Raw genomic sequence first — 15,080 nt, 5'->3', positions numbered from 1 at the left:
GAGAATACAATTTCACGAATTTCTTTGCAGTTTCGCACTTGTCGCAAAATAAGTAAATTTCGCTTTAAACTGATCTTATCGCTTTAATTCGCATAAACAGAATCGCTGTTTTATTAAACGGAATCAAATAATCCGTTGTCTCATAATCGGTTCAAAGTGTGTAGTTTTTTTGTCTAGTTTATGGTAAATGCGAAAAAGCTATGCCTCTAGGCGTTGAAGCTGGACGTGATTCCAGTGTAGACTGGCGAAGCGGCCGCCACGTGAGCAAAGTGAGCGTGAGTGGCTCTGGCATAGCAAATTGTGTAGTTTACATGTTATCCAATGAGTGGGAAATAATTATCCCTAGTTGATATCACTTTTTCATAACGATAGGAAGGGATGGTTTGAGACAGACAGGAGAAGGTACATATTCCCTCCCACCCCACATCAAATCCCATTCGGCATCATCTCGTTATCTCTTCAGGAAATGTTGGTTGTATCTCAGCTAACATTGAGAACTTTGTCGGGAGAGAGGGGCAGTAAGCAAGAGGTCATCGCAGAGTGTTAGTCTTACACTGGCAGCGTTATCATGAAGTTAATAGGACTTTGGGCTCTTATCCAGCTTCTGCTAATAGAAAGTGGCAAGTATATACTTACTAAATTCTTTATATATTGTGGCGCATTAGGCACGAAGGGCACTGTCAAGGGTCTTAAGGGTCTTGTCCCCTTCAGCCTTCAACAAGCTGTTCGTACTGGTTTGAGGTAGTCTCAGTGAAGTTGGTCAATTCGTAATGATGACATAATAGTAAAAAGCATACGGGATGACTTTTTCAATATCACTCTTTCACGTCGAAAAACTTTTTACATTTGATAGCAAAGCAACTATTATGTGCAAATGCATGAGACAATATCAATCAATCAATCAATCAATCAATCAATCAATCAATCAATCAATGATATGCATTTAGGGTGGTTGCCCAGGTGTCATATTCCCTATCAGTTGTTTACCTAGCTTTTGAAGTCCGACTCGTTGGCTGAACGGTCAGCATACTGGCCTTCGGTTCAGAGGGTCCCGGGTTCGATTCCCGGTCGGGTCGGGGAATTTAACCTTAATTGCTTAATTCCAATGGCACGGGGGCTGGATGAATGTGTCGTCTTCATCATCATTTCATCCTCATCACGACGCGCAGGTCTCCTCCGGGTGTCAAATAAAAAGACCTGCACCTGCCGAGCCGAACCCGTCCTGGGATATCCCGGCACTGGAAGCCATACGACATTTCATTTCATTTTCATTTTCAATGAACTTTGAAATGTATCGAAGATTTCCCTTGGTAATTTATTTCAACCCCTTACTCCTCGTCCTGTAAATGAATATTTTCCCCAACCTGTACTCTTCAATTCTAACTTTCTTTTCATACTAGCATATGTACCCGTCCTTCGCACGGGATTTCGTAATCGATTCACGATTCCTTCATGAATTCATGCGAAGTTACATGCCTGTATTCAAATGTTATGCGGCATGTTAAACCGATACTCTTCTACAAAAGCACGTGGCAGAAACCTGAAGTATGATAAAGCTGGTTCGGCCCCGCGGTGTAGGGGGCAACGTGTTCGCCTGTCACCCGGAGGTCCCGGGTTCGATTCCCGGCCGGGTCAGGGGTATCTAATTGTAAATGATTAATATCCCTGGACTTGCGACTGGGTGTTTGTCTCGTGCAAGTAGGGGCAAAACTTCATAGGTCCTCGCCTCGAACAAACAGCATTTTGTTAAATGACAATGCTGAACAAACTGGAGACAGAATGAGGACGATCACAGAGTTTATTGAACGGTACACTTCTTGGTCAGAAGTTGTGCGTAATTCTTGTTGATCTGAAACCGGCAGTGGCGCATTTTATTGATTGTTTACTTTTAGGGATTTTATTACCTGTGTGAAAAGAATTTTTGTAGATTGCGTTATTGTGACGTTGACTGATTAAGAACTATTTTATAGTTAAGAAGTTATTGTTGTGTGTTTAATTTCAAGTCTTATAGATTATGTTGTTTCTCGTTAATCAAACTAATCTCGGTAACTTTAGACATTTTATTCATCACCACTTTTAGCCATGCCTACGCAGCTGAACTGGTACTTAAATGACATCCACAGTGCCACAATGCAACTCAGCGACCACGGAAACTATGGATTGGACGCTAACGCGGGTGGTTTTCGATTATTCTTATACGTCATTCCCTCCCCTAGGTTTGCTAGAAGGTTTTTTTACTCCTCCAGTATCTTTTCGAGATAGTAATTCGTATTTGTATAAAGTTTGGTTGAGAGCTATTCTGGAAGATACTGTCTTCTTTCTTTCTTCTTTTCCTGCCGCTTTTCCCACACCTGTGGGGTCGCGGGTGCGAACTGCGTCGTACGTGTGGATTTGGCCCTGTTTTACGACCGGATGCCCTTCCTGACGCCAACCCTCTATGGAGGGATGTAAGCACTATTGCGTGTTTCTGTGGTGGTTGGGAGTGTAGTATGTTGTCTGAATATGATGAGGAGAGTGTTGGGACGGACATATACACCCAGTCCCCGAGCCAGAAGAATTAATCAGAAGCGATTAAAATCCCTGACCCGGCCGGGAATCGAACCCGGGACCCTCTGAACCGAAGGCCAGTACGCTGACCATTCAGCCAACGAGTATTGTCACGTTGATTGATTGTTTATAAACTCTTTTGTAAATTTGTAAATTTAGTAATATCGTTATGTGTATAATGTTACGTTTTAGCTTGAAATTATTTTGTTTCGCCTTAAAGTATTTCCTTGTGGCAGCCCAGACTGTCTGGGAAGTAGTCGATCCTTTCAAACAATAATTAATAGCAATAAGTTATAACTAGAGTCCGGATTATTAGGTACTGATAGGTTAGAAAGCAAACTTACTTAAGCCAGTAACAAGTATACCCTACACTGTACAACGGTTTTGCTATGAGATTTGCATAGATATTAGGGGTACAGCCTATAGAACTCCTTGAATTTATTCTACTCTTCCTACATTATGGTACAACGGGTTGCATGACACTTACTACAAACCAAATTACTTTGCATTCTAACCTATTACCACCTAAAAATCCGAGGTATAGTTATAACGTAATGTATTTACGCATCGCATTATAGATAAGATGTACAGGATTCCAGCCGTCACTGGGATTGTCACTAATCAGCCGAGTAACACCTAAAACTGTGTATCTCGGTGACTTTGGACATTTTCTTTATCACCCTTTCTAAATCACATGTCGATGAGTGCTGAACTTAAACGACATGCTGAGTGTCACTGTTCATCTCAGCGATCCTGAAACCTATGGTTTCGACACTATTTTCGATTATTTTTATATATGCCACCACATATGCCACCCCCTGGGGGTGGCTTACCCCCACAGTGCTTTTTTCGAGACAGTCATATGTGTAGCAGAATCTCACCTTGGCCTAGCCTACATTTACGCACGGCCTACTTCGAACACCAGGCCTGTATTCTACCGCAAAAGCCTTGAGCTGACGTTGCCATGGTTACTGCTGGTCATTTCTTCATCAAATTCCTAGAACGGGGTAGTGTGATGCCAATATCTCCAGAACGGTTGGTTTTAGGCCCTTAAAGCATGGTTTTCGGAGCCCATCTCACGGAGTTTTGTTTTAATCGTCGTGAAGCTTAAAATGAGCTTTGTCTTGGCCTTGTACGACAAATTGAATATTTCGCCTATGTTAATGTGCCAAAGGACCTTTTTTCTGCCACACCCCTCAAACACCTTTGAGAGTCGGTGAAAACTTATATTTAACAATATAAAATATAGCCTATAGCACTCAGGGATAATGTATCTTTCTATTAGTGAAAGAATTTTTAGAATCGGTCTAGTAGTTTCTGAGATTACCCTCCAGATATACACAAACTCACAAAATTCGCAATCTCTCTTTATTATACCTAGTTGTACTTCCTCTTAAAACAACAATCACCACCACCACTTCATTATATTAGTATAGATTATGATCTTTCCTACTTTTAAAATCTCCACTCAACCTTATTCTTCTGCTTGTGTCATTCCACGCCACCTCAACGCTGACAACTCGAAACATACCACATAGTCGAGCATCTCGTCTCCTCACTCCCAAGTCTTCTCATTCCAAAGATAGCAACATTTTAGTAACACTGCTCCTTTGTCGGAATTCACCCAAAACAAATCGTGCTCCTTTCCTATGATTTTTTTCCAGTTCTCGTATCAAGTAGTCCTGGTGAGGATCCCATACACTGGAGCCATATTCTAACTGCGGTCTTACCAGAGACACACCCTCTCCTTTACATCCTTACTCCAACCCTTAAATTCTCTCAGAACCTTGTGAAGAGACCTGTAACCTTTCTTAACTACTTCGTTAATAAGATTGCTCCAATTGAGCTAATTAGTTATATTAACACCTAGGTACATACATTGTTCCACATGACATTAACACAATAATTAAAACTGAGAGGACTTTTCCCCTTGGTGAAACCTACAACTTGACTTGTTATCTCAATTACATTCATGTAATATGTTCCTCTCCAACTGCTCATGTTATTGCGAATTATAATAAAATAAATATCTATATTTAGCTGACATAGGGACTTAGTGTCATTATGTTTCTTTCCCGAAAGACCCGGGCTCGATAACCGATTCATCTTTTTTAATTCTTAACTGAGGACAGGAATAGAATTCACTCGGCTTTTTCAGTTCAACTTTCAAACTGAATGCTATGGGAGGCAGCGGACGCGGTCGAGAAAGCCAAGCAATGTGGTTCAGACATCATCTCGCTGCGTGTGTGTTGGCCAAAGGTTGGGTAGCAGGCATCTTGACAAACTAAAGTAAAGCGGGCGAGTTGGCCGTGCGGTTAGGGGCGCGCAGCTGTGAGCTTGCATTCGGGAGATAGTGGGTTCCAACCCCACTGTCAGCAGCCCTGAAGATGGTTTTCCGTGGTTACCCATCTTCACACCCGGCAAATGCTGGGGCTGTACCTTAATTAAGGCCGCGGCCACTTCCTTCCCATTCCTCGGTCTTTCCTATCCCATCGTCGCCATAAGACTTATCTGTGTTGGCGCGACGTAAAGCAAAAGGCAAAAAAAAAAAAACCTAAAGTAAACCTATTTAATGGGCTGTACGTGCCACAAGTATAGATTTTCCTTAAAATAAGCATGAACATTCATGAAATAGTTTTGTTTTTCCGATATGATTGACGAAGTTATAGTATAAGTGGACAGTTCGGCGGCCACCTCCCCCTCAGGCTCTCGGAAGAGGCTTCCACTGCATTGATTGCGCTGGCTAAGACTGCATGTTTAACCTTACATCCGCTAACTTGGAGGGGCTTAACCTAACTTTTTACGCGTAAAAGAGCAAGCCTAACCTAATGGAAGGGCCTAACCTTAGTTTTACGGCCGGATGCCCTTCCCGACGCTATCTTGCCTAGGGCAATTGGTATTCTCGAGACGTTATTTGAGTAGTAGGGCAATGGAGATAAGCATGAGAAAGCACACCTAACCGCATGGAGGAGCCTAACCTCAGTTTTACGGCCGGATGCCCTTCCCGACGCCAATTGCATAAGATGCCGGTTATACACAGCTGCTAATGAGACGGCTTAAGGACGCTTGCGCAAGATGGTGGCTATCTAATTGCACAAGATGGCTGCTATACATAGGCTCTTATGAGACGTCCTAGGGACGCTTGCGCGAGATGGCGGCTATCTTATTCTACATGATGAGGGCTATACATAGCTATGAGACGGCCTAGAGGTGCTTGAGCAAGATGGCTGCTATACATAGGCTCCTATGAGACGCCCTAGGGATGCTTCCGCAAGATGGCGGCTATACACGGCTTCTTATAGAGAATGATGACGGCTATAGGCGCTAATATTAGAAAGCTAACTACTAACGTGATTATAGTTAAGAGTGCTAGGTTAACCCACGTATTTGTCTTTAAAGGGCAAAGTCATCTTCACTCAAAAAACTGTTCTGATAACGATGAAAATTGGCGGTAGGCTGTCACTATTGTAACGGTGGCAGGATGTTGAAGGTCTGAGGGTTACTTATTAGAAATAAAAGACCAATATTATGTGGACAGCAAATGTACCGGGAGGTACATCTCAACGCAGCGCATTCAAAATAAGCGCCTTAATGAACTCCTCTATCGAACACAAGTGGAAACTACTACAACAGGAACAGAAGATGTCACAACTGACATATTAAGTAATTGTTTTGTTATGAAGTTTCCTAAACTGACTGAATTTCTCCTTGTTTTGTTTGCTCTACATCAAAAAGTTTGGACATTTTTCCACAGATGACACTACCCAAAAACTCTGATCATGCACTCTGGCGCAAGGTGAAAGAACTTGTAACTTAAGGAAGTTTTGTATTCCTAGGTTTACCATAAATGATCTTTTTTTTTTCTTTGCTAGGGGCTTTACGTCGCACCGACACAGATAGGTCTTATGGCGACGATGGGATAGGAAAGGCCTAGGAGTTGGAAGGAAGCGGCCGTCGCCTTAACTAAGGTACAGCCCCAGCATTTGCCTGGTGTGAAAATGGGAAACCACGGAAAACCATCTTCAGGGCTGCCGAGAGTGGGATTCGAACCTACTATCTCCCGGATGCAAGCTCACAGCCGCGCGCCTCTACGCGCACGGCCAACTCGCCCGGTCATAACTGATCTATGTTCATTTATTTTTGCATTGTCAACACTTCCTTTTCTTTCCGCCGGTTTTGAATCTAGCCAATCACTATTTTTTGTAACTAATTTTCAACCAATCCCACATTTCTTGTTCACTTTGTGTTAACCAATAAAATTTAAGAGGGTATGTCCTGATTAATCTTGAATGATCTCGAATCTTCCCTGAGGGTTTATAAACTGCGGCTTTTCACGTTTCTGGGCCAATTGATCGTCGTCTTACTGAGTGTGTGTGTTTAAGCAGGAGGCGGGCGGTCTCTTGCTTCGGCAGCTAGAACATCTAAACGGTAATGGCCAAATAACTTCATTCTTTCTTGCTACCTCCGCAAATTATTCCAAAGGGAAGGTCCGAATCTTTACTATGTAACCTACTTTTCTAAAATGTAACTTCTCTTTTGGCTTCATAAAATCTTTAATTATAAATCGGGGATAGAGAGTGAGTTACCCTCTCGAGCTCCCCTTCATCTTGGTTTGAGGTGACTACGTTTTGTAACTGTTCTTCCTTCTGTAATGTGTTAAAGTAAATTCTATGTGAGTCACCTCAGTAGTTTGGGAATAGCCCCTGTTTTATCGGCATAGAGCCCTGTAGGTTTTTAAGTTTTCATTATCTTGGAGCGCAGCATACACCACCATTCCCTTTGTGTTTGGGCCAGTTATTTAACCTGTTCTTTTTCCATAAAGGCCCCGTAAGTTGGGTACTAGATAACCCTGTATTAAGCAATTTCTAATTGTTAGTGTGCCTTGAGAGGCTAGTGATTGTAAGTTGATGTTGCCTTGAGTAGGCATGGAAAACTGAGAGCCTGTTAGCTCTTTTTCAAAGTTTTGTAACTGTAAAGAGTGCCTCTGGAAGGCCAGATATTGTATTTAGGGAGCAAGTGGTCTTTGAATTAGGGGATTTCTGCCCTTGACTATATTAGTGCTCACTTTTGTAAATTTGAGCTGGGAGCTCAGGAATTACTATAATCTATCAGCTCAGGAATTGTAAAACAAGGGGCTTGAAGCCCAGAATCTGTAAAAACCACTAATCTTGGACTTTCTTAATCTTGTTTCAAGAGTGCTTTTGTACCTGACTTCTTGTTATTTATTGAGTTGTTGTGTTTTTGAAAAAATATAACCCACAGTTCAAGTTTTAAATTGATTTTGATATTGTAGATAGACCCATTCACCCCGGCACCTTCTTTAACCTCTTTCTGCTCCACGGGTAACCCCTTAACAGTAAATTTTATTCAATAGAACATGGTACACTTAGAATGTGGGTAATAACTCTGTGTAGTATGGGTCTGTGATAAGAGAAATAATTTAAGAGTTCAGAAAAAATAATACGAGGGACAGCTAACCTCCAACTGAGCGCGCGAGTCAATTATAACAGAGTATGCATGTGATATAGCATATTTAGCACAAATGTTGCCTTACTTTGAAGCGCTATTTCATGAAAACTACGTTTTAGATTTTTTTATTTAATTTTTCTTTCTGTGTACCTGTTGTCGAGGAACATTAAGTCGACGCTAAAATGCATTATTAGGTAGGTACATGAAATATTTAATTAACAAATGTACAAAATACAGTATGAAAAATGAATGAATGACTACTCGACATACATAGAACTCTACAGTACAGACGTTGAGGGCATTCAGTCACTATGGGCTGGATTGTCTGCACCACAATCGCATTGCACTTTGCTCTAATTGTGTAGGAGGTAGCCATATCTTCCATGGTTTGTCCTCACTTTGTTTAGAGTTACACAGCTTTTCGAGGAAGCTCAAATCCAGGGGCCTTTCTCTCTATGTACAGGAAGTCGTGAAGCTCCCTCATTCCATTTTGAATCCTCTTAGTTGTAATGTGGAAGTTCTCTTGTTCCAACTGTTGGGCCTTTGCTATAGGGGGTTACATAGTAAAACATTAAGAGATGTGGTTCCGTCGCAGCATGCCAGCATTTTTTAAGTATGAGAATGGCCATCTCATCACCCCTGAATATAGGACATTGTCTTTAGTATATTCCCAGAAATCATATTAATCTCAGCTGCTTTTCTAGCTTTCAACCTTTGTACTGTACCTTTCTTGTAAATATCTTCATAATAATAGGTAAATTTCAGTACATTGCCAGTATTTGTATTTGTAGCCTCCTCTACCTGGATATTTTCCTTATATCTAACTATCTTTATATGCTGCTGACTGAATACTTCTGCCTTCTGTATTTCCTCACAAATAGGATACACTCTTCTTGTTCATTAATGAACCCTGGGAAGTACTTTCTATAACCTGTTTCTGCCTAAGCCATATTTCACTAAAATTCTTATTATGTTTTTCATAATGTTATTCATAACCAACCTTGTTTTACTAAATTCAATTTTCTAGTTAGTTCCTTCAGTCTCTCCTCACTTCCACAACCATTCATACCTCTATTCCTTTCTAACCTACACCTCTCTTTTAATCTCCATATTTCTCTGTCAAAATGGCGGCAGTGAGTATGTGATATATTAAGTGAAGTGACGAAAAAACAAATTTATGTGAGTAATATCCACAATTCTTCAGGAATATACTGCAGATCAGTAACATCAATAACTCAGGAAACCAGTAAAACAAAATCTAATTAGCACTCAAACAGCTACAACTAAATAAATAAGATAAACAACATCATGGTGTTCGTGTGCTCCCCGTGTGGCAAGAAAATAAAAAACAATCAACAGGCTGTAGGCTGTGATGGTAAATGCGAACGTTGGTTCCACGTAACATGTGTAAAAATGAACAAAGAAACTCTCCAAAACTTCCGTAAGGAAGAACAATTCCAATGGTCGTGTAAACGTGAAGACTGCATTGCACAACCTAACATAAATGAGGTTATGGCGAACTTCTCCAAACAACTGGAAGAGTCCCTCAAAGTACTAACAGAAGAAAACAAAGAATTACGGAAATTAGCGACCTTTCTTTCTGAAAAATATGATGACCTCAAGAAAGAACTAGACACTTTGAGGAAAGATAAGAAAAATGCGGAAATTGCGACAACGGCAGCCGTGAACGATCTAGAAGACTTGAAGCAGTATCAACGCAAAAACAATTTACTAGTGTATGGAGTTCCTGCTGAAAAGGATGAAAAAGTGTTCCAGAAAGTAACTGAAGTTGGCAAGGCGCTGGGAGTCGATATAAAGCCCGAAGATATTGACGCTGCACACAGACTTCCATCCACGAAACCTGGACCACAACCTATCATTGTGAAGTTTGTTAATCGATGGAAGAAAGAAGAAATCCTCAGTAGCAGACGACAAAAAAAGACACTAAAAACGAACGAAATCGGATATAGCTCGGTAAATAACATCTATATCAACGAGCACTTAACGCCTAGGAATGAGACCCTCGCCAAAAAATGCCGCGAGCTACGGCAACAGGGGAAAATATTTGGCACATGGGTCAGGGACTGTAAAGTGTATATCCGTAAGTTCCAGGACGGTCCTTCGAGGCTAGTGGCAAACCCTGAAGTTCTGCATGAACTTGCTCACTCCAGCTGATCTGGAAACAATGAGGTAACCTTTCCTTGTGTTGTGCCCGCTTCAATTCCAAGCTTTCTTTACTTAATTTCAAATTTTTGTCCTTACATAACCAAACCTGGATCCTGAAAACAAATTTCTTGAAGTACACGAATTTAAATGTGAAACCCTCTATAATTATATTAAAGATAGAGTTTCAGAAAGTAGATCATGTGAATTGAAAGGCCTAAACATAAATGCACAAAGCATGAAAAATAAATTTGATAATATACAAATTATCTTAGATCAGATTAAAGAAGTAGATATTCTTGCAATCTCTGAAAATTGGTTAACCAACAAACTAACCCACGCTTTTGAAATAAAAAACTACACTTCTCATCATGTGGTAAGAGAGCAGATAGGTGGGGGTGTTTCGCTTTATGTTTCAAACAAATGGAAAAGCAATGTCATAAATGAAATAAATAAATCTCATAGCATACTGCAAGTCATGATTACAAAAGGAAATCAAAGATATGAAATCATTACCATTTATAACCCACAGGATAGTAACTCTCCAAGTTTTTTGTTTGATCTAGAAAATATCCTAAATAGCAGTTCAGGGCATACTTCAATAATACTTGGAGATACAAATATAGACTTGCTTTCTACCTCCAGAAACAGAACTTTGTATGACAATTTAATAACAACTTACGGCTATATAACATGTAATAACAAATACCCAACTAGAGTAACAAAAACAACCTCCACATTAATTGATCACATACTTGTCACAAATAGTAGTAAAAAATGTCATGTATTCAATATAACAAATAACTTAAGTGATCACTACCTACTGGTATGTGAAATTTCTAGTGAAAAATCAGTTCCAGCAGTACCAATAATCAAAGATAGTGGTAAGCAATTTGTAAATTACAACAAATTAAATCAGTATATCCTACAAAATAAATTTAAATGTGAGGAAATGGATATAAACACTTATTATAATAAATTTATTGAGTATATCAGCACAGGAATTGAAACCTGCTCAATTTCAATAAAAAGAAAGAACCCCAAAGACATTCCCCTAAAACCTTGGGTTACCCAAGAATTACTAACACTGATTCACATCAAAGACTCACTGTTTTCAAAAACTAAAGTAAAAAACCCCTCTGCAGAAGTAATTGAAGAATACAAAAGAATCAGTAATAAAATAACCAAATTGAAGAGAGAGTTACAAAAAAGGTATTATGAACACAGATTACAGAATTGCAAAAACCAAAAAGAAACATGGTATGTAGTCAATGAAGTGTTAAATAGGAAGCTTGGACATAAACATGAAATCAGCCATCTGGTGGTAAATGATGTCAGCATTACAAACACAGAGGACATATGCAATAACCTAAATGAACTATACGTTAATGTAGCTGAAAATATAAGAAAAGGTCTTCCTGAAGACGAGCAAGTTCATGGCAGCACAACAGCTGAAAGTCAAACTAATAGTATTTTCATGTCTCCTACTGATGAATATGAAGTGCTCAAAATTATCACTTCTCTAAAAAATAAAAATAATTTAACTGAAGATAAAATAACCAATGTCATATTAAAAACCTGTGTTGAAAGTTTAGTACCATATATTGTGGAAATTATTAACCGTTCAATTCTCAGTGGAGAAATACCCCAATTACTCAAATGTGCCAGAATTGTACCTATCTTTAAATCAGGAGATAATACAGATCCATCCAATTACAGACCAATTAGTATATTATCTGCAATTGGAAAACTCATAGAAATGGTAGTAAAAATTAGATTGGTAAATTTTCTGTGTAAAACTAATTACTTCTCCAATAATCAATATGGGTTTCTCCCAAATAGAGGAACTGATAATGCTGTATTTGATACAGTAATAGATGTTCAAAAGACCTTAGATGAAAATAAATTAGCAGCAGGGCTACTCATAGATCTTAAAAAAGCATTTGACCTGGTTGACCACAAAATACTTCTGAACAAGTTAAAATTAGCAGGAATTAGAGGTTTAGCACAAAAATGGTTCCAAAATTATTTATCAAATCGAACACAATATGTGATGATTAACGATACTAAAAGTTTTAAGCAGCAGACAAAAACGGGAATACCGCAGGGCTCAGTACTAGGTCCAATTCTATTTCTGATGTATATTAATGACATACAATCTCTAACACTAAAGGGGAAATGTAAAGTATTTGCTGATGATATCTTAATAACTTACAAAGGACTATGTGAAACACGAATTATGGAAGACATAAATTGTGACTTGGACAAGTTATCGGAATGGGCTTTATCTAAAAAAATGATCATAAATGTGACTAAAACAAAATACCTAATCTTTCATAAAACAGCCCATAAGATAACAGCGGCTAACACTGTTAACCTAAAGGACCAAGTAATAGAGCGAGTCAACTCAGCTAAGTATCTTGGTATAATATTAGACTCAACACTTTCCTGGAAAAGCCATATTGATTATGTAATCAGCAAAATTACCCCTTTGATAGGAATAATGCACAGATTAAGATACAGTAATTTTTCTCATCAACAATTGAAGTGTATATATTATGCAATAATCCACCCACATCTAACATACGCAAGCTTTATTTGGGGAAGATGTAGGAAAGATTACATTAATAATTTGGAAATCCTACAAAAAAGAGCCATCAAAATCATGTATGGATTCCCCTTCCTCAAACCATCACATGAAGTTTTTTCAGAGTCAAATATTCTGCCATTCCATAAACAAATTGCATTTTCATCAGCAGTCTTTATGTATAAGCTAGACAGGAAGTTAACCCATTCTACTGTTAACTTCTCCCACTTTAGTGAAGTTCATGGATATGAAACTAGAGGATCATTAAGGATATATCCCTCTCATTCTAATTCAGTAAAGTACGGTGTGAAAGGCATAGAATCATCAATGTTTAGGGAATATAATGTGTTGCCTCCTGTTATAAAGAACTCTAAATCGATTATATGTTTTAAGAAAAAACTGAAGGAATATTACTCTTTTGCAGATATCTTAATATAATCTCTATATAACTTGCTTTAATTAATACAATAATATATATATTGTCCATATTTAGTATATTACAGCCATGCAATATCTGAATATACTTCTGAAAAATTATGATCCTAACATGTAAAAAGAAAGAAAGAAAAAAGTACTTGTCACTTTACAGAAAAGCCATTGTATATGAAATGTAATTATTGTGTTGCCTTAAAAAAGTATGTACTGTATTGTCCCTATCACGAGCCAGAGGCTCATGGGACCTTTTATCACCAATAAATAAATAAATAAAAAAAAATAAATAATAATGTGGGTCTTTCCCATTCTCAAGGGTGTAATTTTAGGGCCTTTAAGGTGCCCCACAGACTTCTCGCAAGCTTTTGCCATCTCTCGCAATACCGCGATAGGTTCCTCACAAAAGACTTGCGACAAATTATTTAAAAATTTAAGTTGATTTCTCTATTGTTATAACCGTGAGGCCCTGCAGGGCAGTACAGCGGCATCTTATTGTTGTTATTGCTCTTTTAACACCACCCAGAAGACATGTGTAGGGTACTTTAAGGTTAAACCTCACCATACAAAGAACAGACTTCCATGGGGCAGAAGACATTCTATCCCAAGACCTTGACAAGATGGGTGATTATTTCAAAAACTGGCGTCTGAAACCTAGTCCACTAAATACAGAGATACTGTAGTTATGTTCCACCTAAATAACAGGCTGGCAAACTATCAACCTATGATCAGGTTCGGAAACCACACACTGCAGTGTAATACCAACCCAAAATATCTGGGTGTAACTTTAGACAGGTCCTTAACCTATCAACGCCATCTTGAGAAACTGGCTTCTAAGCTTAAAAGTCGTAAAAACTTGCTGGGTAGACTAGCTGGTACTTCATGGGGCGCAGATGCATGTATACTACAAACAACTGCTCTAGCAATACTATATTCACCAGCTGAATATTGCTCCTCTGTATGGCTCAATAGACCCAACACTAGTCTGGTTGATCTCTATCTGCACCACACAATGAGATTTATATCTGGTATATTGAGCTCTACTCCAATTCAATGGTTACCATTACTGAGCAATATTCGGCTTCCTCACATCAGAAGGCAAAGCGCCCTTGTTGGACTGTGGACCAGGATAGCGAAGAACAGTTACCTCCCAATACATCAGGATACAGATGAAAATGTTGTAATGAGACTCAAATCACGGAAACCTGCCTGGAAGATGCCAAAGGAATTAGTTAATTCATATTTCAAGCCTGATGAAATATGGAAACATGAATGGTCTCAATCACACCCTCATGGCATTGTCAACATCAGGGATCCAACTACAAACTTGCGTGGCTTCAACCTTCCTCGCGCCACCTGGATCACACTCAACAGGATACGCTGCAGAGTCGGAAGAAGTGCTTCTGCTCTGCATCAGTGGGGCTGGAAAGACTCTCCAGCTGGTGACTGTGGTGCTGAAGTGCAAACCATCGTGCACATTCTGAAGGACTGCCCTCTGCGAGCTTTTTCTGGTTCCATCGAGGACATTCATCGAGTGACCCCTGAGGCACTCTCTTGGCTGGAAGACCTGGACATTTGTCTATAAGAGACTGAAAGACCCCCACATTAACCTTTTTAATGTGGAGTTTGTATATATATTTCTTAATGTGTATAGAATCAATTTCTTTTGCCTGTTAAGAACTTGTAAATAATAAATAATAATAATAATTTTAAAATAATCACAGCAATAAAAATTGATACCAAAATATCATATTTTAGTTAGAAAATTATATTTATTTGTTGTGTAGTGCATCTGAGATCATATTATGTACAAAGTTTGCTGAACATTTAACTTTTATCACACATTATTCGACAACATTGTTTGTTTAATAACAACAGTCAGTCA

General features: G+C 39.0%; 1 protein-coding gene across 1 annotated transcript in view; it reads left to right on the top strand.

Annotated features, from left to right (window-relative positions):
- Nucleotides 1–492: 492 nt before the first annotated feature.
- Nucleotides 493–15,080, top strand: part of LOC136874328 (spaetzle-processing enzyme) — a 125,987-nt gene continuing 111,399 nt past the window's right edge. The window contains exon 1 of the mRNA XM_068227716.1: nt 493–620. Coding sequence (XP_068083817.1) covers nt 569–620 — 52 coding nt within the window. The 5' untranslated portion in view covers nt 493–568. The remainder of the gene's footprint in view (nt 621–15,080) is intronic.

Source organism: Anabrus simplex, chromosome 5, assembly GCF_040414725.1.
Source record: "Anabrus simplex isolate iqAnaSimp1 chromosome 5, ASM4041472v1, whole genome shotgun sequence".
Taxonomy (NCBI): Eukaryota; Metazoa; Arthropoda; class Insecta; order Orthoptera; family Tettigoniidae; genus Anabrus; species Anabrus simplex.
This window is presented reverse-complemented; position numbering and strand designations above follow the sequence as displayed.